Genomic DNA, 24184 nt, shown 5'->3' with positions numbered 1-24184 from the left:
GGCCGCCCCAGCCTCCTCGCTGGTGGGGTGGGGTGACGAGCAGCAAAGTCCCTGGCTCTGTGTCAGCCCTGCTCAGCAGCAGCGAAACCATCCCTGGGTTATCAGCCCTGTTTCCAGCACAAACCCAAAACACAGCCCCGTACCAGCTACTATGAAGAAAATGATCCCAGCCAAAACTACCACACTTTGCTGCTTTCTTTTTTTTTATTTAAGCTCATTTTTAATACAATTTTTTTTGTAAGCTATAATGCCCTACAGTTAAGGAAGATAGAAAGCAATGATATTTTGTATAACCTTAAGTAATTTTCCACCTCTTTGTGTGCTTGATATGAAAAAAAAAAAGGAATAGTGTTTGGTTGTAATTTGTATTACTCTGAGCTGTTGCCATTTTAGTCTTCTGGAATATATGGCTGCTAACTGTTTCACAAGTTTCTTTTGGCTTGAGAACACTAAACAGGTCAAAACTTGGCATCTTTCTCTAGAAATTTTCAGTTGTTTGTCTTCAGGATTAGCATTTATAGTGAGCAAGTCCCATGATGCCACATGGTCTGTAATTACCTTTGGCTTTTTGGTTAACCATATCTTGGTTAAGCATATCGATAGGTGCTTATTACAAGTAGGCTGGCTAGCACTTTCTGCTCCTCAATGCACTCAAAGGTCATTGCTATTCCTGGACTTGAAAACAAGGTAAAAACTTGGCTAGTAAGACTCAGTGGAAGAATTTTTCTTTTTCTCCCTTAGCTGAATTTTGCCGTTTTACTTCCTCACGTGGCAGTATTATGGAAAATAATAGCTTTACCTTAGTTTTTGGAGTAAGTTAAACTTAACAGTATAACTAGGCAAGCAGATTTGATGCCATTACTCTCTACTTTGGAAAGCTTTTGAACAAGAGTAATCAACGGTAAGGCTCTTTCAGAGACATGGGAAAGGCGGCGATCACCAGCAAGTAATAGGACACAAGAAATCTCATTCCTTTCTCTGCATTCAGAGATATGGGATACAGATTTCTCTGCATAGGAAATACTTGAGGTTATGATGTAAAATCTGGTGTGCATCGGCCAGAAAAAAATGTAGGTGTGTGAGATTCTGCAGTCTTGTTTTTCAGTAGACTACTGTAATCTGTGTGAAGATGAACCTCCTCAGGAAAGCCTGGATGTTCAGGTGACCTAGATCTCTGTTGTCCTGGTTTGCTTATATTAAGGGAAGATGAATTGCTGGCTTTTTGTTGCTGATCTTGCACCTCTTTTGGCATGTGAGTGCACTGTCAACCAGCCACAGCTTTTTGGCGTCTTCATTTTTAAGTGATCTTTATATTTACAGCCTAGTCATTCAGGTACTGTGGGATGTGTCTTCTGGCCACTTACAGATGGAAACACCTGAAAACTACATCCACTACATGGTATAAAAAACAACACACCAAAACCAAAAATGTGTGAGTGCAAGATCACTTGCTACCCTAACTGAAAGAATCTGTGTGGAGTGCTTTTCAGCCTTACCACACAACCTTGTAATTACTAGCTATCAGCTCTCGACTTCTGTAGATATCGATTACCGCTAAGTATATTTTTGCTAGCATACCCCAGCATGGAGGCATGCCTCATGCCCTAGTAGCCTCAAATGTTAATGTTAGCAGGTGGAAAAAATTGTGCGTCTGAAGGTCTTAGGGATATACGTTAGTGTGGTCCCTTGCATTCAGACTGTAGAAGGAATGGGATCACAGGAGAATAAAGCATAGAAGGAAAGATGCTTGAGAAAGTGCTTCAGTTCCAGGGTTAGTGGAGACCTGGATAGTTGCCAGAATGAACTCCCAGGCTGTAACACTTGGGAGTTTGTTCTATGTGTAGCTGTAAAGCCTATGTACCAGAGCTGATGTATTTTAATGTTGATTACTTGCTAGATGTATTTGTTTCTGCTTTTAAAAAAGGGTAATTTAAAGCTAATAGATGTACATACCCGGCTCAATAGACTATTGATCAGGTTAGCAGTAGTCGACTACTATATATAAAGGCATAAAAAATTCCTGGCTTTATGCTACACTGCCAGAACCAGCAACCTGATTTATCCCTTAGTAGTAATTAAGAATTTTATGTTTAGCCTTTAACTAAACAATGAATGCTGATTAAAACCATTCTACCAAGCTGGGAATGATTTAATGTGATATAATCATCCTTTTGTTCGTTGTTGTTGCTAGCTTCCACATGACTGCTAGTTTCATCAGCAGAAAATAATGCGTAATGCTTATGTCTGGGATCCCACAAGTGAATTGATAACTTGATTTTTACAACTGCTCTTTAAGCATTGCCGACACAGTGGTTCTTTGTAGTGATAAAGATGCTCCACCTACGTGTTCAAAAACTTTTTCTAAAACTACATTTAGTAAAGCTGTGTACCCTCTGGGAATCTTTTGTTAATATCAAAGGATCCTAGGAAACTAAAACCTTCGGTTGTAAGATCAAGTTGAGATGCATTTGTGTTTAATTTCGTTGCCTTTGCTGACTATTCCTAGGTTTGAGATAGCTGAATAAAATATTTAAGTTGACTGAAAATGTGAACATTTAGATCAGATGCTAAGAATGATTCTGTACTAAATGAGGTCTCCACTGTGTCCCTTATTTAGCGTAGGAAAAATTTGGCAGAAATTAGTACAGTGGAAAACCCTTCAGAATAGAACAAATCTCAACTACAAAGAAAATAAACATTACAACAAGAAAATATGTGTCAGATAAGGCTCTTCTAGGTGCACCTCAGTATGCATATACGCACTGTTGCATTTACAAAGGTTTGCAGTCATCTTCATTACACCCCCCAGTCCTGTAGGCGAACCTACGCCGTATTTCCGTGAGTGCCAAAGGGACATTAGTGTAAGTGATAAGCACTTCCCTGTTGCCCTCATCAGGGAATAGTTTTCCTACTTAATCCAGCAGAAGATGAGTTTAAAGACCATAAAGTTAGTTATTTGGTGAAGACTGGACTGTCACTTCAGTCATCTGGCACCCGTCAACACTTTAACCTTTAGACTGAGGTTCTTGTCACTAGTCTTTTAATTGCTTTTAAAGATTCGAGCACTGACCCTGTCCCTTTGCCCCCTGCAGTTGTCCTTTGACTTCAGGGTAGGGCTTATGTTAAGTATTGCCTAGAATATGAAGCGTGTTACTACACAGATGACTGAGTATGCCTTGCTAATCGGGACATGTCTCAAATGCAAATTAAACTGTTATTTCCATGTGGTCCTGAATCAAGGTCTTACTTTCATCAACTTGTACTGCAAATTACTCCAAATATGAAGCATCCTGGACAGGTGGCTAAAATCTTCTCAGCTCTGAATATTACGAAGAACAGGTGCTAAAGACAGTGGGTTTTAAATTAGTGTATATCAGTGATATGACTGGGTTACAGAGTCAAGTGACATTAAAGTGTCTTGGAAAAAATTATTACTGGATTTTGAATGACTTCGAAATTTGATGTGTTGCAGTTTTTCCTCTTACAGAAATGTGAAAAGAAACCAAACTGAATAAGGACCAGTGAAATTTAGTTATGCAATATTGTAATCATGCCATGCTAACATAACACTTCAGTAACTGAAAAGAAGCTTGTCTAAGACTAAAAATTAGAAATATTTTCCTAAGTCCATTTTTTTAGCCAAAAGATGCCATTTCAGAAGAATTAGCTTAACTTCTGTGTGATGAAAATGTCTTAATTTTCACGCTTTACCATCTATATGGCCGTAAGATTTACTCGGTATTGGAGAGCATAATTTTTGTTGTACATCTTTGTTCCTGTGTATACTGAATTGTGTATTTTTCACACTGTGCCTAAGCATCTGATGAAAGCGTTTGTGCAAGGACATTACAATGACATTGTCTTGAGTTGGTTGTATTAAAAAGACTGGTTGTTAATAATTTCACCTTTTTTTTTTTTTTTTTTTTTTTTAACTACTTACAACTCCTGGTTGCCTATTATGTTTCATTTGGCTAGGCAAATAAGTGCATTGCTGAAAAAGTAGATAGTACCAAGATTCCTGACTTGTGAGCTATATTTAACAGTCATCTGCAATTATTTATAGGTGCTGTTGGTAAGCAGTAGCCGATACCCAGATCAGTGGATTGTACCGGGTGGAGGAATGGAACCAGAAGAAGAGCCAGGGGGAGCAGCCGTCAGAGAGGTGTATGAAGAGGTAACAAAAACAAAACAAAAAAAATCCAGCTTCTTTCTGCTGCTGCTATCGTCGGGCAGGAATCAAGAAGGAAAAGGGAACTTTACTTCCTCTATCCAGGACTTCCATGGTTGTGAAATTCAAAGAACTACAGTTCTGTGTCTTAGAACTGGGGTACAGTGGGAACAGATTAGCTTGCTTCCCAGCACGCTTTCATTTCATAGCAGAATTTCTGTCTGCCTGTATAAACACTCACTGGAAGTGGAACTGTGACTTTATGCCAAATGACATGTTATAGTAGTGTAGCATTTCTGTGTTTGTGCAGAAGATGTTTGACTTTCAGCCCTTCTAGAACAGACTGAAGGTGAACTAACTGTTAATGTGTAGCTACATAAGAAAGAGAAATAAACAGACCTTTGAGGAGATTCCACACTAAAAGGAGCAGTAACCCATGTATCTGGGTAGTTGAGAATTCAACAATAAAAAGGCCTCGCTAAGAATACTTAAGGCTGTTTATCTATAAAGAAAGCACTATAGGTGTTCTCTGCCCCTACCCCTAGGCAAAACAGAGCCTTAAGTCTCGATGAATTACTACAGTTTCCCACTCTAGTATGGTACTTAAATTTCAGATTCAAAATTCACTTTTTTAACTTGCTATTTATTTTTCCTAAGCAAACTGTTAAAAATGTTAAATGTTACTTGAATATCTAACAGCCAGAACTGTAAACAAAATAAAATTTCAAGAAAAATCAGAGGCATTTGATTTAGCTAGAAATGATGCAATACGTAAGTGACTACAGATCAACTTTTTATTCTTTATATCTTCTTAAATAGACAGTATAAGGTTTTGCAGAAAGTGGATGCATCCTGGCAAGTGAGTGAACTACAGGATTTCTGCTGGTCTTAAACAGTTTTCTTATCCCAGTTTGACTACTCCTATTCACAAAACATACCAATATTGTTGCTAATTACTATGTATAAGGATTTTTTTTTTTTTATTAGCTGTGCTGTCTAGTGGTTTAGCTTGCTTATGCCTAAGACTGGTTCTGCTAGGTTCTAGAGGCTTGGGAACTTGGTGTAGATGCAACTTGCACCAAATGTTGCCTGCTGTTTGTATCAAAATGAGATCTGCTGTGAACTGTGAGTCAGTGACCCTCCTCCTCTCTTACATCGGGAACAGACTAGTTCAGAATTCAGTGCTCTTGGTAGCCTTCATGCAGCAAGTTTCAAGCATAAATAAGCCTCACTGATGCAAAGATATTCCAGGATTTCTGTCTGTGTACAGTTTTGCTGCGGGAGCCAATTTCAAGCTGCACAAGACCTGCTCAGATAAGTGCTTGCATATTTGTAAAAGTGAAGGAGACAGCCACAAGGCAGTCCATTTGAAAGGAGCAAAGATTTGGGAATCTAGGAATGAGTCAGCAAAGACTTAGGCTTCTAGGCAGTAGGAAAGTCCTGGCAATTCCCACTGCCATGAGTTGATAGGTGGGATTAAAAAGCACAGGACCACTGGTTCAGTGTTCTTGTGAACACTGGTAGTTTTAATCGCACAGTCCAAGATGAGGGATAGTAAAATCTCATCTCTGTGTCAAATTAGAGCTGACTATAACTGTAGTCATATGTTTGGGTTCTTTCCTTGGTGGTGAAGGATGGATCATCTTGAAGGGACCTGTCAGCAGTTAGTATGTCATCAAAGTTGCTGGGGGGGTTTGACTGACTGGAAAGCCGCCTGAGTGGTCTAGCTTCTCAGCTTGCTGGGAATGCAGTGCTATATGCAAAGCTCTCAGGCTGACTTAGTAGCAAAGTAGTATAGCAGTGAGAGTTGTGACCTGGGGGCTGGTTAACTTATTTTCTACTACACGGGATTCTGCCCTGAGAATATTCTGAGGAACACTTCCAAATCCCAGCTTTGCTGGAGCTCTGCTTGCAAATTTCTGCAGTGGTGCAGTGCGTGGGCCATGAGTGTTGGAGAAGGTTAATCATAGAATGTTTTTGGTTGGAAGGGACTTTTAGAGGTCACCTAGTCCGACCCCCCTGCAGTGAGCAGGGACACCTTCAACTGGATCAGGTTGCTCAGAGCCCCATCCAACCTGGCCTTGAATGTTTCCAGGGATGGGGCCTCCACTACCTCTCTGGGCAACCCGTTCCAGTGTTCCGCTACCCTCACTGTAAAGAATTTCTTCCTTATATCCAGTCTAAACCTACCCTGTTTTAGTTTAAAAGCGTTACCCCTTGTCCTGTCACAGCTGGCGCTACTAAAAAGATTTTCCCCATCTTTCCTATAGGCCCCCTTTAAGTACTGGAAGGCTGCAGTACAGTCTCCCCACAGCCTTCTCTTCTCCAGGCTGAACAACCCCAACTCTCTCAGCCTGTCCTCATAGGAGATGTGCTCCAGCCCTTGGATCATTTTTGTGGCCCTCCTCTGGACCCGCTCCAACAGGTCCATGTCCTTCTTGTGCTGAGGGCTCCAGAGCTGGATGCAGTGCTCCAGGTGAGGTCTCACCAGAGCAAAGTAGAGGGGCAGAATCGCCTCCTTAACCTGCTGCTGAGGTTAAGCTGGGATAGCTAAGGAATAGGTATAGAATATTACTGGATGATACGTCATACAGTATAAACTTAGTACGAATTTCTGTGTTAATGTAAAAGCCCAGCCAGAGTGTGCACACTGCCCAGACACTGTGAACTTCTCTAGTTCTTACAGATACCAAAATGTTAGTTACTTCTGAATTATCTTTTTCCCTTTGGATATGCTTTCACATCAGCAGGCAAAAAAAAAAAAAGAGCAAGTCAGAAAGTGAAAAATAGGAGTACCTGCTGTTACAATGTGAAGCAGTCCTTCCATAGCTTGGTTTTGTTCTTGCCCTCGTTTCTTTCTTAGGGCAAAGCAAAAGACTTTCCCATTCGTCCTGGTGGTTCTGGTCAAGAATTGCAGTACTTGGCAACCCTGGGCTGTTTTGAATCCTGAAGACAGAGGTCAGCCTCCTTCACTCATACACAGAGCACTCTTTTGATCATGTTTTGTTCAAGTGATATCACAGAAAGTGACTCTTAAAACCAGCTACATGTAAACATGCAGTTGAGGCAAATGCTTTGATTACCTTTCAGTGCATTGTACATTAGCTTAGAATATAGGTGGCGTCGTTAAAATTTCAGTAAGAGGCTTCATGATAGAAAAGCTGCATGTCGTAAATGACTTGAAAATGCCAACATCATCAGTGTTTATACACCCTGAGAGAAACTGTTTCTAAAAGTAAAGAAGATAACCCAGCAAATCTAAAGCTCTTGAGTGGTGCTAGCACAGGGGCATTTTGCTCATAAGTTAAACTGATTTTTATTCACTGTTACTACAGCAGCGAGGCATTTTGCCTTTTTTTTTTTTTTTAAATGATTTTCTGGAGTAAGACACAAACTGAGCTCTGAGCCGTGCTTGCAAATGCATGAAGATTTTTCAAAGGCTAGGGGCTTTAATAAGCAAAAATCATTTGGTGATGCTTGTCCTTACACCTTCAGAGTTTCCAGGATTTGATAGCTTCTGTAGCTGATGACTGTCAAAAGCTCATACCTCGAAGTAAAATATTCTTAAGCTACAGGCTGAGTTTTGTGTGCTGCCATGAGTACCACTTTTAAAGAAAAGCCAGAGTGGTATTTGGGGCATTGACTTGAGCCATGGAAATTCGTACTAACCTTTCTAGAGATGGATGTCCTTTCTATTTTTATACAAAGGTCAATGTCACCTGGCAAGCTGGTTACAGTACAGTGAAGTGAACTATTAAGAGTTTTGTGAATGAATAAACTTCAAAGGAGGCACACTGTGGCACTGGTTTGAACTGTGTTTCTTCAGTATTGGGTCATGCACAAATGAAGCTTCAGTTTCCATCAATTTATTAACATCAAGAAATTCATAGTGGGAGTTATAATGGCATTTCTTAATAGTGGGAGCACTAAAAGCTCACAATATGATAGCCCACTGGCTCTAAATATCCCTTTCTTTCCCATCAACAGTAGCATATTTAAAATCTTGGGTTTAAAACCCAAGCAAAGATCTTTGTAGTCAGACCTATATGCACTGCATTGTTCCATAGTCTGCCTGTGTGCATGACTCCAGACTCTTTTTATCCTTAAGTTCTGTTCATGTTGGTGATTTGGGTTTTTACCCCTACTAAATGTTTAGTGTGAATTTCATTTAACTTTGTCTGCCATTTCACAGGTTACAGTAATTAAGGTAACCTGTCAAGTTCCTTAGGTACAGTAAGTTTTTTACAAACCTGAAAGTGGAATAGCAAAATGAAGATACAATATAACGCAATCCCAGAAAGGTATTAAACCTCATCTAAATGAGGAGCTACTCTGTTCATGAATCTGGAGCTTAGTCTTTAATTGGGTAGCGTGAAAGATGGAAATAAGAGTTGTTTGCACATGTGATGTTCAAAGAGAAATATGACACAAATAATAAGGGTGGCAAGCTGATGATATCCAGCCTCCTAAATGGAAGGAGCGCCCTCCCACTCCCTTGTCTTCCTTCACCTTATCAAATACTGAGACTCTTGCTTGTTTGTACTTAGTATATTGAAATGCCTACCGAAATACATGCAATTCCTCATAGACCTGTGTGAATATAGCTTCTGAGAAGAAGAGGCTGATCCTGAAAGTTAATCTGCTGCAACAGTGAAAATTGGAGTAATATTATCCAAGACCTCTCGCAGGAAATAGAGGACTCTGCTCCAGTGAGTGCCTAATATTTGAAAAATGATTGGGTGTTGCAGACTGGGAAGATATTTTTTAAATAAATAAATAAACACCCTTTCAGCTGAAAGATTGTGGCAGGTACAGTGAAACCCTCTGGGTTTCATAAGTGTATGCAAGAAAGGAATAGTCTTGCACTGTGCCTTCAGGAGCGTAGCTGTTAAAGTACTATCCAACAGATCCTGCAGTCAACGATAACTCTTGAATCTTTCAGATTTTAAGCAACTTTCTGCCCTGGTAGACTGTTAGCCTAAGAATTAAACTGCAGCATGACTCTTGCTCCATCTACAGGAGACAAAAGGTGAGTTTGACTGCACATCTAAGACTGCAGTACTTCTGGAGCTGCCAACAGCGAATGACCTCCAGGCCAAAAAGATTATGGGATGAAGTGGACAGTGTTCCCTCTTGTGGTTGGATTTAGACTAATACTAAAATAGAGGTATAAATTCAGATTCCAGACCTTATCTGTACAGTACTCATAGACTTCCCTAGGGAATTGCTCTGGGGGGGTGTAGCCCTTAATCCAACAGCTTGTCTGTCAAAAGAAATGCAGGTTTTCTCAGGCTTTTCTCCCAAAATTTAGACTGTCTTACACATTTATGATAGCCTATAGGATTCTGTTTACTTACTGAACCATATTTTAATAGCTATGGGTACATAAAGGACAAAGGAAGAAAGATACTTTTATTAGAGACAAATTGTTCAAAGTCTAGAACTTAACCAGTGTATTGGATTAGAAGCTTATAACTAGGAAAGTGGAAACTTTATTTGACTTTCTGGGGAAAAAGCTGAAGCATTTCTTTCTTTCCTCTAGCACTTAATTTTGACACATTTTGAAGGAACTACGTTAAGAAAAGAATTGGAAGGAAATATTTTTGTTAGCAAAAGCACTTTAAAAACATCACTGTCAAGGTGATGGTACTTTTTAAACTACGACAATGATTCAGTTGAATTTCCTTTCAGAGAAAAATCATGAGACTCTAATTACCACCTTCTTATACTTTCGGGTATAGAGGTTTTCAAAAGACGCTACTGTCTACCAGAATGATGCTACATTTTGGAAGCACATATCTTTGCCTAGAGAGTAACTAGACATCAGTGACAGTAATCACATTTACATAGCAACATCTGGTTGCACAAAAGCTTCGTTATAAGCTTTGGGGAAATTGTACACTTAATGTAATGGAGTGCTGCTAATTGTTTCATTCAGAATTATTCAGCTAAGAGTATTTGTTTAAACCACTGATTTGCTTGGAGGGACAGTAGAGAAGCTGTTAAGTAAATTCCACTTAGAGTAGCATTGATGATAAAGTCGCGTTGTGACTATGGGGTACTAATAAGTTGAAGAAACTTCTCTATGAAAGCTGTTCAGTATTGGTAACCTTACCTGGTCGTGGTGTTTGTGCCATGTGTTGACTCTCAGTAAATTGTCACTTGGCAGTTCAGAGATGCCCTCCTGCATCTGTGGTGGTGAGTTTCTCCGTCCTTCAACAGTCCTGTTGCCCTAGACCTGCCTTTAAGAAATCTTTGTAATCTAAATAAGGCCTTGGCTAGGACTTCTTAAGAGTTATAAAATCTTGAAGGTTTTTTGGGTTGGGGGGGTGTTGGTCGGGGTCTGGGGAGCGGCAGTTGTTTGGGTTTGGAGTGAGAGGGAGTTATTTTTTTTTCCTCCCTCTGGTAGAGCTTAGTCCCCTTAAGAACAGCATCTTGGTACCTGGAAAAGCTTTTCTTATTGTTTGAGAAACCTGTAGAGTCTGTCTGGGCTCTCTGTCATGCTGTTAAGCCATATCTTTAAGGATATTAAACAATCTTGGTCTTTTCTTCAACTTCAGGGAAGAAATTAAGACATTCTAAAACTTGTACAGCTAAAACTGCACGCTTGGACACCTGAAGTATTAAAAAAAGACAAATACCACAGATTCATGTTACTATTTTTGATCGAATAGGATGGTGGGAAATTGTTCTTTTGTTGTTGTTCAGTTTGCCACAAAGTAGAAACCTTAAAGGATATAGTGATTCCTAGACAGTGCTGCATGAGAAGAAAGGCAAAAATTGGGGACACAATCATAAGTTTGTAGCCTTTTAGGTTCTGCTTCTCTTTTAAAAAAAGATAGTGTAATGTTGAGGAAATCAGGACCGATCAGTAAAACTTAAACGCTTCTTCAGCTTGTGTTCCTTTAGGCTAATGAATGCTTTTTTGTTACCCCATGTAAGGCACAAGCAGTCTTGAGGGCCTGTTGTGACATAGTGACCCTTTCGGACCAAAATAAGGGCCTGTCACTTCCATAATTAATGTGCTGCCTAATCACTTAGCGAGTAGGTCCAGTTATCTATTTCAGCTTCATGAGCTCTAATGGGTATCTCTGTCATCACAGCAGACAACCAGAAGAATATTGCATGTAGTTTTGCATTAACTTGAGGTCTAGCTCTTGCTCTAGATTAGCAAAGTGTTTGTCAAGTTGCATGGGCTGCAATCAGACTTCCTTCATCAAAACTACTTAATAAATAACACCAGCCATCTGCTTCCTTCAAAAAGACAGACACACAAACCACTCATTTACAAGATCTTGATTAGACTTATTGCTAAAGCCTGCCCAGTTGCTTGTCAGAGTTACTCAATAAAATATAATTAAGATCCATATGGTCCGTTATAGAAAGACATAAGACATCAGTAACTTTCTTTGGTTAAAGCTGAAAACAAAGACTGAAGGCTAGAAAATGTCATCTTAGTGCTAAGAAGCCCTATTTTAAATATCGGTTATACAACACGACAAAAAAAATCTAAATATGGCTTTGTCTACCAGTAGACTACATACGCTCTTATGTCTCAGGCGTATGGACTGAGATTTGTTTAGAATAAATGGATGATCATAAACTACTTCTCTTGGAAGAGGCATTATATATTACTTTTGGAAAAACAAACCCTGTAGTCTTAGAAGAATATAACGACCACCTAACTGTATTGATAAAAATTACAAAACACTGGCTGCTTAGGGGGTTATTCTAAAAAGTTGGAGTAAAACTCTGAATTTAATGACTTTTGTGATGTTACTAGCTAGAAAAAGAATTCAAAACTGTTTGTAGAGAATTGGGGATATAAATCTGTGTTTAAACTTACGTGCCAAAAACTACACTTTTATATGAAAACCAGCATACATGAAGTCCTTATGCTGCAAGATCCACCTAGTAACCTACAGTTTAATTTGTTACTGTATTTTGAAGACTTGGGCTTAAGTTTCTGTGTAAAATAGCAGTGGAGTTTAATGATTCCTTCTCTAGATTTATTATTACACTACTTTAAATTATCTCTTGTCCTATCTACTCCCCTGGATTATTTCATTATTGGATGTCCTTTATCTCTTTAATACAACATAGTACGCAAAGAACATGGTAAGTAAAACAGTATTTTGGTCTGGATGGAAAACTTGAAAGATTCTTTGATCCATTCATTAGGACAAGCTTTTGTGCTCTAATACTCTTAAGTACTCTAAAACTAGAAACTTCAGAAGCAATGCAGCACTTTCTAATTAAAACTGATGTTAAAACACTTGCTCAAATAAGCCTAATGAGGAGGAGTATGCTGATATAGGAGGCTGGTACTGATATTTTAGGTTTTGAAATTAAAAAGCACGTGTTAATGCTTTTTCCTGTTTGTTTTGTAGGCTGGAGTAAAGGGAAAGCTAGGCAGACTGCTTGGGATATTTGAGGTGAGCTATTTCTTTTACCTTTTAAAAAAATGTTCTTCTTTCTTTTTTTTCTTTTCTTTTTTATTTTTGGTGAGTGTTGATAAACTACAGCATCAGACTTAAGTTCTTAAGTATTACCTGCCTATAATTTTGCAATGCTGCTGGAAATGCTGCATTAGACAGGTGATTTCTTTTAGTTGTTACATGATGTGTGAAGATTTGAATAGGAAGATTTCAAAGTACTTGGAACTTTCCTGGAAAGATTAAATTAGTACTTAGAGAAGATCCCGGGGGGGCAGGGGGGGGAAGTGAAACCAACATTGATAGATCTAGGATTTCTGTAATATCACACATGCTGGTTTTGGGGGCACTATTTTGACTTTTCCTCTCTGATTTTGCTGAAGTAACTTGTCGACTTTCACACACCTAAATCTATAGGTCTGCGTATGAAGTATCTCGTAATGGCTTTGGTTCACTAGAAAAAGCTCAGGCTTGGGACAACAGATAAATCTAACCTTCAGCAATACCGCGTAGTTCAAAACTTGTATTTGTGGTGCAAATGTCAGACTCCAAACCCCTGACAGCACAAGGATGTGTGCTAGATATAACTTTTTTAGCATTGGCTTTGCCCACTTCTGCTCAGGTTCTAGACAGGAGTAGACTGTAGAAATGTAGGTATGAGTCTTCAGATCATAATACATCCAGCGTTACTATGTTGGGCTGGATGATGGGTGAGAATGGAAGTCCCTTAGTCTAGTAGGTAGGTGTGAATCTTCACAGTTTAATTATAAACCCAACTTTCAGAGGCAGTGTATTCCTGATAAGGATTTCCTGTGTGAAATATTACTTAGTCACGTATGACTAGTTGGTACAGTGCTAAAGGTGTTCCTGTTGTGAAGTACGGAAACCATGACAAAATTAGAAAAGTTCCTGTTTGCAGTTAGTAGCACTCACACTTTTTCTGATTTGTTTTGGGTTTATGAGTACACCTGGATGGTCCAACACATTAAAAACTTGTCTGTGTTTTAACTCTGCTGGTTAGTCTATAGAAGTGTTCTGTATTTCCCAGCTCAGATGAAAAAAAAGACAAGATACCTATCATCTTGTTGCCTTAAAACAGGAGCTGTGAGGAATGATGATTCTTCGGTAATTCATCTGTATGTTGTTCTGAAGACCAGAGGAGATAAAAATCTGTGTTGAGTGGCCCTTTTCTAGGTTACTTCTAGCTTAAATCAAGGCCCTACTTCAGTTTCACAACGTGGCCCCACAAACAGTTGTTGGTACCTCTGAGAGGGCCACACGTTGCGACCTGGGGATGGAATTAAGAGCAGATGGAAATGATACTGCTGCTGAGTCCTCGTGTTCTGGAACTACAGCCAGAAAGGATGCGTTACAGATGTATTTACTCCATTTAATAGTGATACTGACAAAGAACTGCCTTGGAGTATTTTTATTTCCTAGTAAAGCACAACTGTTTAAAACTATATTAAGCTTGTAGCAAAACAGAGTTAAGTAGGAATGGTTATTGGCACAAGGACAGCACCATCTGCTAGGGGAGCTAGGGCATAGCATCTCTTGGTTCTTAATAGAGTTGTCCTCGTAGATGGTCCTGGGTTTTCTAGGAGCTCGGTTCTTTTCCGAGGGGCAGCATGGTTTGGTTAGCCGGGTAGCACCTTCAGCAGTGTGCCGCTAGCCCGCTTTGCAGCGAGCAGGGAGCGATGCCTACGCAGACCTCGCGTGGTCTGGCTCCGGCATGGTGACCCTGCCCTGAGCAGACCACCGCTGTCAGCCTCTGTATGCGACTCGCCTTGTTCGAAAGGCATCGCCTTCTAAATCAGTGGTTAGTGCTGCGAAGGTGGCAAACCCGTCGAGTGAACAGATGGTAATGATTTTTGCATTTGTCATGATTGCAAACATAGGCTGTTTAATTTGCCTCACTTACTGAGTGAAACTTTATAGCCAGCATTGCACAGATGATCTGGCCACTTGTCGCAGTGGTTCCATCTTGCAGAGGGGTTTTTAACCTTTCTACCTTTCAGCTAGGAACATGAGTTGTGGAAACAGTTTTAGCAAATGTACTCTACTGTGGTAACTTACAACATACCTTAAAGATAAGTAATGGCCAGTACTAGTGGACAGCTGCTAATATTAGACTGAATGACCAAGAACATAGTTTGGTCCCAACTTCATGATCTTCAGATTTCCTTGGGTAGGGTTGTGGGTGGTTTTTTGGGGTTGTGGCATTTTTGGGGGTTTTTTTTTGTTTTGGTTTTTTTTTTTTAGCCTAGTAAAATAGAATAGCTGTTGCATCAGAGCTTTAATTTTCCCATCCTTTTGGGCCTACTCAGTACAGATGTTTATGTAGTGTAAATAAAAGCCAGGTTTTGCCGACAAGTATCCTTCTGAGGTAAGTCATTTCTGATCTTATAGCTGTGGTAAGCCTGTGAGTTATTTTTTGCTGAAAATTAAAATGTCTACTTCTAATATTCAAGCAGAACCAGGATCGGAAGCATAGGACATATGTTTATGTTCTTACTGTGACGGAAATACTGGAAGACTGGGAGGATTCAGTTAATATAGGTAAACGCATTCTCTGTCCTCATGTGCTATACTTAAAATGTATGAAGCAAACTTCTTACATTTTCTGAACCAATTCATATAGTCCTTTGGGGAATACTAATTCTGTTACACAAAATGAAATTACTGGAAACTGTGATGCTGTTCTTCCATACTTTTGTACACATATAACTAGGGCTGCTTCTGACATACTGCTTTACTCTTGCATGTTATTACTTTGGGTATTCTAAGTACTATGAGGAATAAATTTCATCATTAGTTGCTGATACAGCTCTTAATTTTTTTTTTTTTTTAAAAGGCCAAATATTATACTGACAATTTTTTGGTTTTCCCATAAAAAGTAGAATGTTTTGCTGTCTGATACTCTAGGGTGTTTTTGAAAGTGTCTTTGAAGAAAAAAAAAAACCAACCCCCTTTGGGAAGTTTCGATGAGGCTCTTTTTTTCCCTGATTCTCCCCGGGAGGAAAAAAATCACTAGTATTTACTTTCACCTCAGCTGGATCTTTCAGTAGTGACAGTACTGACCTTAAGATATATATATGTGTGTGTGTGTATGTGTGTCTGTGTGTATATATGTATGTATACGTCTGTGTTGTACAGATACTGCCATGCAGTTTAGATTAACGTCTTTTCTGATGTTGTATGGATCGTCCACTTTGAATTTAATTAGGTAAACATTAACTGGTTTTGTCCTTAAGTTTAAAAAAAAAAAAGAAAAAAAGTTCATTCCATTCAGTGTATTTGTCCAGCTGAAATTTTAGTTAACTAAGAATTGGTATTAAAAGTTACATCCTACGCTGATTGGTTATGCTCTGCCCTTTTCAGGAGGTGTGGTGCTTTAGGAGTGTTAATGTTCATAAATTCAGCACTGTTGACCTGTCAGCAAATGGCAGGTAGCTGTACGTGTAGTTTCAAAACTCTCCTCACTTCTGCAGATGGAGAGAGAATGGTTTGGTTCCAATACTGTCAAGTTGTGGGGAGTGCACCCTCTTAATTGCTTAATTCCCTATTTAGCAACACTGATCAGTGGCCCGTTACTGAAGAGGATCGATATTGGCAGGGGTGGGATTGTTTTGAGGGGGTTTTTGTACCTGGAAGTGTATGGGGCCCATGAGGGCAGGACTGGTCCGTTCCTGCTTCGTGCCAAGCTGTGGGGTGGAGGGGAGCATCCAGCGCCGGGGCTGCTGCTGGCTCCCTTCTGGGAGCGCTGCGGGCAGCGGGGTGCTGGCTGGGTGAACGGCCCTGGTGGGGCCACCTACCTTGGTCTTGGACATCTATAAACTGCTTGTTTTAAGCATACAGGTGTTCAAGCATAGTACCTGCAGCACTGTAAATCCAAATGAAAAATAGAATTAATCCTGCTTTTAATAATACTATCCTTGACCTTGTCTGTAAGTATTTTCAGAGGCCTCTAATTTTAAAGGACCTGTGCAAGAAAGGTGGTCTTAGGACTATCTAAGATAAGTCTTAGAACTTACCTAAGCGTATCTCTGGTATAAAGTATATCATCTTTTAAAACTTAGGGATAACCTGAATAACTCCAGACAGGGATGTGTTTTGAGTATGGAATGCCACTTTCTAAATCAGACCAAGCCATTCTTTTTCTGTAACTTCATGCATGCACACATGTTCATTCTTCAGATTGGTTTTCTGCTAGGCATGACAGTGTAGGAAGGCAGTATTAAGTCAATTAAATAATAATATTCTGTAAGGACTAGATGTGGCTTTTGGAGCATATGAAGTCATACGAGCTTCTGCCCAGTATCTGTTTCAAGAGAGTTATCTGAAAAGGTTTATTAGGAACTGCATTTCCATAAGCTTGAGTCAGTCTTGTGTTCATCAGTTCTTTCAAGGTCTGTTCACTCCCTATCTTTCGCCTGACAATTTGAACCTCTAAAGTAAAAGAAATGAGAAAAAGCAGATGATGGGATAGCAACAAATGGTGCTGAAACAAGTTTGTAACTCTGTTTTTCTTTGTGGATTCTACTCATTCAGGAAGGAAAAGAGAATGGTTTAAAGTAGAAGATGCAATCAAGGTCCTTCAGTGTCACAAGCCCGTTCATGCAGAATACTTGGAAAAACTGAAATTGAGCTGTTCACCCACTAATGGAAACTCTGTGGTTCCCCCTCTTCCAGATAATAACTCCTTATATGTCACTTCTGCACAGACTTCTGGGTTGCCCTCTACTGTGAGATAAACATTTGGATTACCTTTTTATTCATGTCATCACAAGGGGAGACGTCTGTGATCACATGTAGGCATCTGTGTAACTGTCAGTTCTAAGTGAAATATGTGAATGTGTCATAATGTCAGATTTATTTGAACATGTTTTTCCTTTTTAACAATGTAAAATAGTATTTCAGCAAACCAAAGCCATATATGGATTTTTTTTAAGATGCCTTAATAGGCCATTTTTAAAAAAAAAAAAAGAAACTTGAGTATATAAATTTCCATATCTGCTAAAATAAAATACGCATCTCAGTGGTGTTCAGCTTATTTAACACTTGTCAGTTTTAGTCATTAGTTCCGCAAGAGTACTTGCTTAGAAAAAAGCTTGAGTAAATAGTCTTATCCTAAACTCTTATCCACAGATGAAGCGCTAAGATCTTAAGGTGGCAGTATTTGGGTAAATGGGTGTGTTGATGGCAGAGAGGTGTAAGCGTGGCTACGGTAAAGCACTAAACCACGTTCAGCCCGTTGAGAGCAAAGGGTACCAACGCTAAGCACTGCTTGCCTCCGCTGTCCAAAAGGTTGCCTTGTCCTATGCAATCTTCATGTAATGTATAACTACAGCAAGAACAGTAACTTTGTCTTGCACTACCAAAACTGTCCGCTGTACTTCTGTTTCATCACTTGGTCAGCTGATGAACTGTCGGAAGACGTAGATGAAGAGCATTGTAGAATCTCTCTTCCCACATTTTTTTTTTTTTTTTTTAATTTCCTTCTAGCGTTTTGACACGTTTTGTTCAGGGTGTAATTACACTGCAGGTTCCAAAACCTTCTAATCTTCAATGAGAAGCATCTTCCGCAGTGTTCCTGCAGCCTGTTGTCATGTAGAAACGTGTAGAGGACAGTAAGACTTACCCAAGGGGGGCACCCTTACGCTACCGCTACTGAGGTGTCTGTCAGCAAGCACGGGTTGAGGTGTCTTGCCCGGCAGGAGGTAGCAGTGGTACCTCCTGGGCTTGGAGACCGGTGGGTTGATACTTACTTAGACTAGTGGAGAAATACTATTCCTTTGTCTTATTCCGAAGGTGTGCTGAAAGCCTCGATTTTAAGTTAATTCTTAAATACTTCACATTCATTGTTAGGCCATCAACTGCTTTAGCTTCTTGAATTAAAAAGCTGGCCTCTTGACAGGAACTTAGTTGGAATAAACGAGGTACAGCTGACAACTTCCCTGTTCTCGTTGTTTTCTCCTCCTCTTCAGCCAAAAAGATGAAAACCAAATCCACTGTCGGTCTTAATGTTTTTACCATAGGATTACTCTCTCTGTACATGTGTGTGTATGGTTTCTTCTAAAAGAACACAATCTAATTCATCTGAACATCCTAATTCTGAATTTTTTTTCTAAGCTCTAAACCCAACTGTACCTCCTCTATAGCCAGCCAAAACAGAGGTTGAGGTAGACCATTAACCTCACATGTGAAGTTTATTCTGGGTAAAGCTCCTTCTCCTTACGCAACATTTGAACCTTTGTAAATAGTCCAACTAGTAAATAGTGAGTGTAAAATGGAAAATAAATGTAATTTAAACCTTTTGTTACTCAATACACAAATGGTTAACTTCTACTTTTTTAACACAAATTGTGTAAAATGCTGCTATAAATTAAACTTTTTTGTGCTGTTACACTTTTTTAGGAAAAAAAAATGTTGTTGCAACAACTTACTCCTTAGAAAACCAATCTTGTGCCATATGTAAATGCAGTGAAACTAGGGAGACAGATGACCTGATCTCTTAATGCTGCTCTCTTTGAAGAGGCATAAATACTACTGACAAGAGGCATGAGCCACAAAGCTGAAGGCTTCTGAAATGTCGGGTAGGATGCTGCTTCCCGTCCCCCTATCTCCTGTTCCAGGTCACTACCAGAACTGGAAAGAACACACAGGCCTGCTCCGGTGCCCTGACGGGCGGAGGTATCACCGACAGCTCACCCACCCCTTCCGTCGCGAGGGGGGGCTGGGGAAGGGGGGGGCGATGCTGCGGAAGCACGCACGAGCACGGGCATACTTCACTCTGAACCAAATCCCAACTGGGACGCTGCGTGCTTGGCTCGCTTCTTCAAACTGAGTGGTCTATCTAAGGCACCGTTTTGCTGGGTGAGACGGGAGAAGATGGGTGAAGAACGTTGAGTCTGTGTTAAAATCATACCCACGGGGTGCGAGGGTACCTCTGGCTCTAAAGCTGCCTTTAGAAGAGTGAATCATTTAGCTCCCTTCTTTGATCACTTTGATGCTCACTTGTTTTGTTCAGTAGTCATTTTAACGCTTTAAATTGAGCAAACTTGTACAGGCTTTCTTGTAAAAAGATTATATAGAACCTGTGAAAGCTGAAACAAGAATCCAGAGTTTGAGTTCTTATTCATAAAAAAAAAAAAAAAAAGCTTCCGTTTCAGATTCTTGGAATGAAACCAATCCAAGCTTGTATGAGATTTAGTGGTAATGCATGATCTTATTTTGTAACTCTTGAATTATGTATTTGATAATGTAAAAATGTACAGTATTGCTGTTGCTAACAAACTCAGAGTTGATTGCCTATAAATATTTTGGTTATTTCTTGGTCACACACATTTGAGCTGTTCAGTAGTGCCAGACAGGTATTTTTCTTTTTAAACAGCATTTGTTGTATAAATCTCTTCAGTCTCTATGCAACCTTCAGAACGAAGCTCTATTGCTTAGTTTGACTTCTGCTCCCTTTCAAAGATAAGCGTTCTGCGAGTTGTAAAGGTAAATTTGAAAACACTTGAGTTACGCTACAGGGAACAACTGTAGCGAACAGGCAGCAGCCTGGCTTCAGTCCCCGTGAAATCCAACGCTAAACTTCGATGGAAAGGGTCTGTGTAAAAATCAGCATAGGAAGGCTAAAGCTTTTTCTACTGCCTGTCAATTTAAATATAGAAGCGTTTTGGTTTTACATGCATCTGTATTTAGATGGGCCAAACCTGTTTTATACAGAGCAGATTTGGGATTTTTCTCATGGCATAAACCCTGTACAATGTATCCAGATGTGGCTCTCCAGAGGAGAAGGGGGAGAGAGAGGTGGTCAGCTGCAGTTTTCAAAAAAGTCTGGTTTGTGCTGCTGCTTTTCCTGGCTGCTGGGTTTTGAGATTATCATGAGTTAGGTTGTGGTGGTAGCAAACAGAAGTAGCCTTAAAGAAGTGTAAAATGGCATGGAGCCTGAATGAAGTGAGATGGGATACGCTTTTAAACACCACGAGGAACACCGAAGTATTGCAGAGAGGCTGTTAAAGTGAGAAATCTTATTTTGGTGCTTACTGCACCCCTGACTTAGCCTAGCATTGGTCTGTTATCAATGTGCTGTGAAAACAAAAAACCAAAACCAACTGAGAGGCAAACACTTGGTTTACTTACCAACATGGTTTGTGAGGTGAAAAAAGATTTTGACCTGCTTGCATGGATTTTCTTTAAAGATTGATGTAAGAATTTTGACTTTTTATATTTGAGAAATACCGGAATAAAATCTAAATTAGTCCTGTGGATGCTGTATTCATTCCATCGCAAATAGTGCAAAAGTGTTTGTGCAAGTCTACAATCCCATCTAACACCTACTGCGTTTCCTCTACTGTTTCCTACTTCTTGCCTCATCCTTGTGCTCTGGCCTCACCGAGCCTGGTGGAAGAGCCCTGGGAAGCGTTTGTCCCAGCATGGCTGCCCGGGCTCGCTGCACAGCCCTCTGCCCTGTAACTGCTGCCCAGACTCCGCTGTCTTTCGTTACCTTCATGCCTGCCAGCTGCAGTGCAGCCCCGTATTTAATATCGGCACCATAACAGTGAGAGCAACTGCATCACATCAGCCCAAAGGTCCATCGAAGGCCCCTGCCTCCCTTCCAGCCGTGCCTGGAGGAACAAGTAACAAGGGGATGGTATTTGCCTCACATGCCCCTGTCTGCCCCTGTTTGTGGCTCAGGATCCTCCTCAGCCAGACCCCCCCATTCCTTTGTGCTGTGACGAGGAATGGATTTCTTTTCCTTCAGCTTGACACCACACCCCTCCCTTAGAACACAAACCTCCCCCCCATCCCAAACCCCCAGCTTGGAGAGCCCTGCCAGAGCCCAGCCTGTGGCCCCAGAGCCACCTCTCCTTGCTTTGGGTTTTTTGAACCTGCTTCCTTCCATGTTGTTTTGACAGTGAGCAGCTCTTCTGTGCCCCCTCGCGATGGCTTCTGACAAGCAGGCCCTTGCCCTGCATCCTTCAAGAGAATCACTCTCCAGAGTTAAGGGACCGCAGCTGTGCCTGGCTCCCACCAGGACCTCTCCTGTGTGGCATGTGAAGCTGAAGCACACAAGCAGGGGTAGAGCGTGCGTCAAAGCACAACACCCAGAGGGAACGGCAAAATTATCAATGTGGATTCTAAGACTAAGAAAGGTTGTAAGAATCTTCAAGCTTTAAGTAAGTCAAATGCATTTGGTTTTTTTCTTTTAAGCTTACCCTCTTACTTTCAACACTGCCCTGGCCTCAGCACTGCTGCAGCACAAAGCCAGGTTCTGCATGCTCGGCTCATGGTGAAGCCAGCACTGTGTCCACATCAGGACAACGCTCCGCACAAGGAACGGCATCGCCTCTCAACCTGCAAACTTGGCAGCCGCAGGCATGTCCCTGCTCGTGGCAATCCAAGTGCTGTGGGCCATGTACCGCCCCGAACGATGCAGTCGGATGATTTTCTGTCCCTAAACAAGCAGGAGACGCTGTTTGAAGAGGCAGTTCAGGAAAGTTAGTGGGCACCGACTGAGCTGCTATTTGCCCAATATGGTCCACACTGAACTTCCAGCAGCTCTCGCTGGCAGCACCAGTTCCCAATAGCCTTCCCTCGTTATTTGTTACCAGTTCTGACGGACAGACGGTGTGAGGAAGCACAGACAGCAACGCACGCTACCAGCTGAAGACCAGCAACCTCACACACTTACCCTGCTGTTGGCTCACCTGCGGCCTGGCACCTGCTTCATCCAGACGGGCTCTCCAACCTGGCCTGGTCCTAAGGGGCTTTTTGCTGCCATTCAACTGTTTAATTGTCCTAAACCCTTCCTTCCTCCTTCCCCGCTTTCTGGGTACCCCACTAGCACCACAGGCAAACATCCACAGCAACTGAGGAAAGGAAAAATGCCCTTAGAATCACCCGACTGTGTCTTCTTCTGAGATTAGTCCACCTTTAGTTTCAGTAATCATGCCTGGGGCATAAGACCACAGGCACCCCTCCCTAAATTTATCAGTACCCATCCTAAGGCTTCAGCGTCACCCGTAACAGTAACGAGTGGCTGATGGGGAAACCGCAGCAGCAGTACTTGTGCAGGCACAGCAGGGGATTGGGCTGAGATGAGCACACCTGCGACAGCAAGCAACAACCCAACATCACCCGTGACATCTTTGATTTACACCTGAGCTCGCAAGCCCATCTACAGAAACCATGGGCACCTGAACTTGGGTACCGGAACTTGGGTACCTGCCAGGCAGGGAGGTGCAGATGAGGCCCGAACCAAGAGATACTCCTTCACAGCAGCTCTGGAGACAAGAGCCCAGCCTGCACCAGCGTACCCAAAACAACAGTTTTGCAACAAGTAACTCCAGTCAGAGATGAGTTTCCCATGTGAAATAATTTGTATTTTCCTTCTTAAAAAATAAAACTAGTAATAAAAATGTTTTTGTTACGTGCCCCACTTGCATCCCCCTCTCTACCTGGGAAGGCTCACGCGGTGTGAAACACCGAAACCACAGGTACCGCACCTCCCCGTGCTCTCTTCCTTGAGGATTCTGGAGTGTTCCGTGTCTCAGTGACGGGCTGGTCAACGGTGACAGCTCCCAAGCAACACACTGAGCTGCCTAGCTGAGCCACCTTGGGGTGTAAGCTCCTGTCCTACCACGGGCCACCCAGCGGGTAGCATTCAGCTGACAGCTTCCACCACCACCACCCCCCTTCAAATCAGAGCAGTTTTTATCCTCAAGTTTAACTTAACAAGTTAAGTTCTTGCCCCGCAGACAAACAAAGAGTAGTCTACTTGCTCAGGCCTAACCCCTTATCAAGTGCTATGGGGAGTTCACAAAAGCGAACAGCCCAGGTAAAGCAGTTGCTCAACGCTGCTCCTCTAACGTACTCCAGTGCAACTCAACAGTCAGAGATTTGCTTTAAAATCTTCCTGCACGCTTGGAGAGGAAAGGTTGCAATACACGGCACGATATCCGTCACAGCAGACATGTAATCATTAACTTTACGAGCATGGCACAAAGTAACATGATTTAGCAAAGCTTAATACATCTATCAACTTGACTGCACTAGAAATTTGAGCTTGCGTACCAGAGCAGTCCCCTCTGACTGCTTTCGGACAGAGGTGTTGCTCTTCCCTCCCCATACAAGGCGGGGGGGAAGCCACAGCAACTGGAAAATGAGTTATGAGAGAAGGTATCAATGTTTATCTTCCTTATTTTAAGCTTTTAGGAAGCTGTACTGCACACTGATGGCAGCCCACTGGTTAAATGAAGCTCAGTGCCTATGTAATGAATAATCACTCTTCCTTTTATTTCAGTGTCCATAGCACATTACAGTCAAGACATGTTATTGACAAAACCTACCAGACATTTACTTTAAGAGTAACCCTCAAACAAAAAGAAAAATCCCCAAAGGAATGTACATAAATGGAGATGTCCCAGTTTTTGATGTTACTGGTCCATTCGGATGTTCCACAATAATCTCAGTGCATTGGAAATACACTTCCCTGAAAGCTACTGAAGCAACGTTTCACTTGGTTTAGACTAAAGTCAGCTAAGACACAACCCCCCCGTGCCATCAGATCCCG

The 24184-nt window shown here is 41.2% G+C and overlaps 1 protein-coding gene across 6 annotated transcripts in view; it reads left to right on the top strand.

Annotated features, from left to right (window-relative positions):
• NUDT4 (nudix hydrolase 4) overlaps positions 1 to 17538 on the top strand; it is a 22022-nt gene extending 4484 nt beyond the window's left edge. For 5 of the 6 annotated variants that reach the window (XM_035901043.1, XM_009645612.2, XM_035901041.1 and 2 more), the window contains 4 exons: positions 4064 to 4174; positions 12559 to 12603; positions 15075 to 15162; positions 17155 to 17538. In XM_035901043.1, the coding sequence (XP_035756936.1) occupies positions 4121 to 4174; positions 12559 to 12603; positions 15075 to 15162; positions 17155 to 17357 (390 nt within the window). In that variant the 5' untranslated portion in view covers positions 4064 to 4120 and the 3' untranslated portion in view covers positions 17358 to 17538. The remainder of the gene's footprint in view (positions 1 to 4063; positions 4175 to 12558; positions 12604 to 15074; positions 15163 to 17154) is intronic. The other variant, XM_009645611.2, reaches the window with a different exon arrangement.
• The last annotated feature ends 6646 nt before the right edge of the window (positions 17539 to 24184 follow it).

This window comes from Egretta garzetta, unplaced genomic scaffold (genome assembly GCF_000687185.1).
Source record: "Egretta garzetta isolate BGI_Z169 unplaced genomic scaffold, ASM68718v1 scaffold38, whole genome shotgun sequence".
Lineage (NCBI taxonomy): Eukaryota > Metazoa > Chordata > Aves > Pelecaniformes > Ardeidae > Egretta > Egretta garzetta.
Note: the sequence above shows the minus strand (reverse complement) of the source record. Positions and strands in the feature narration are given on the sequence as shown.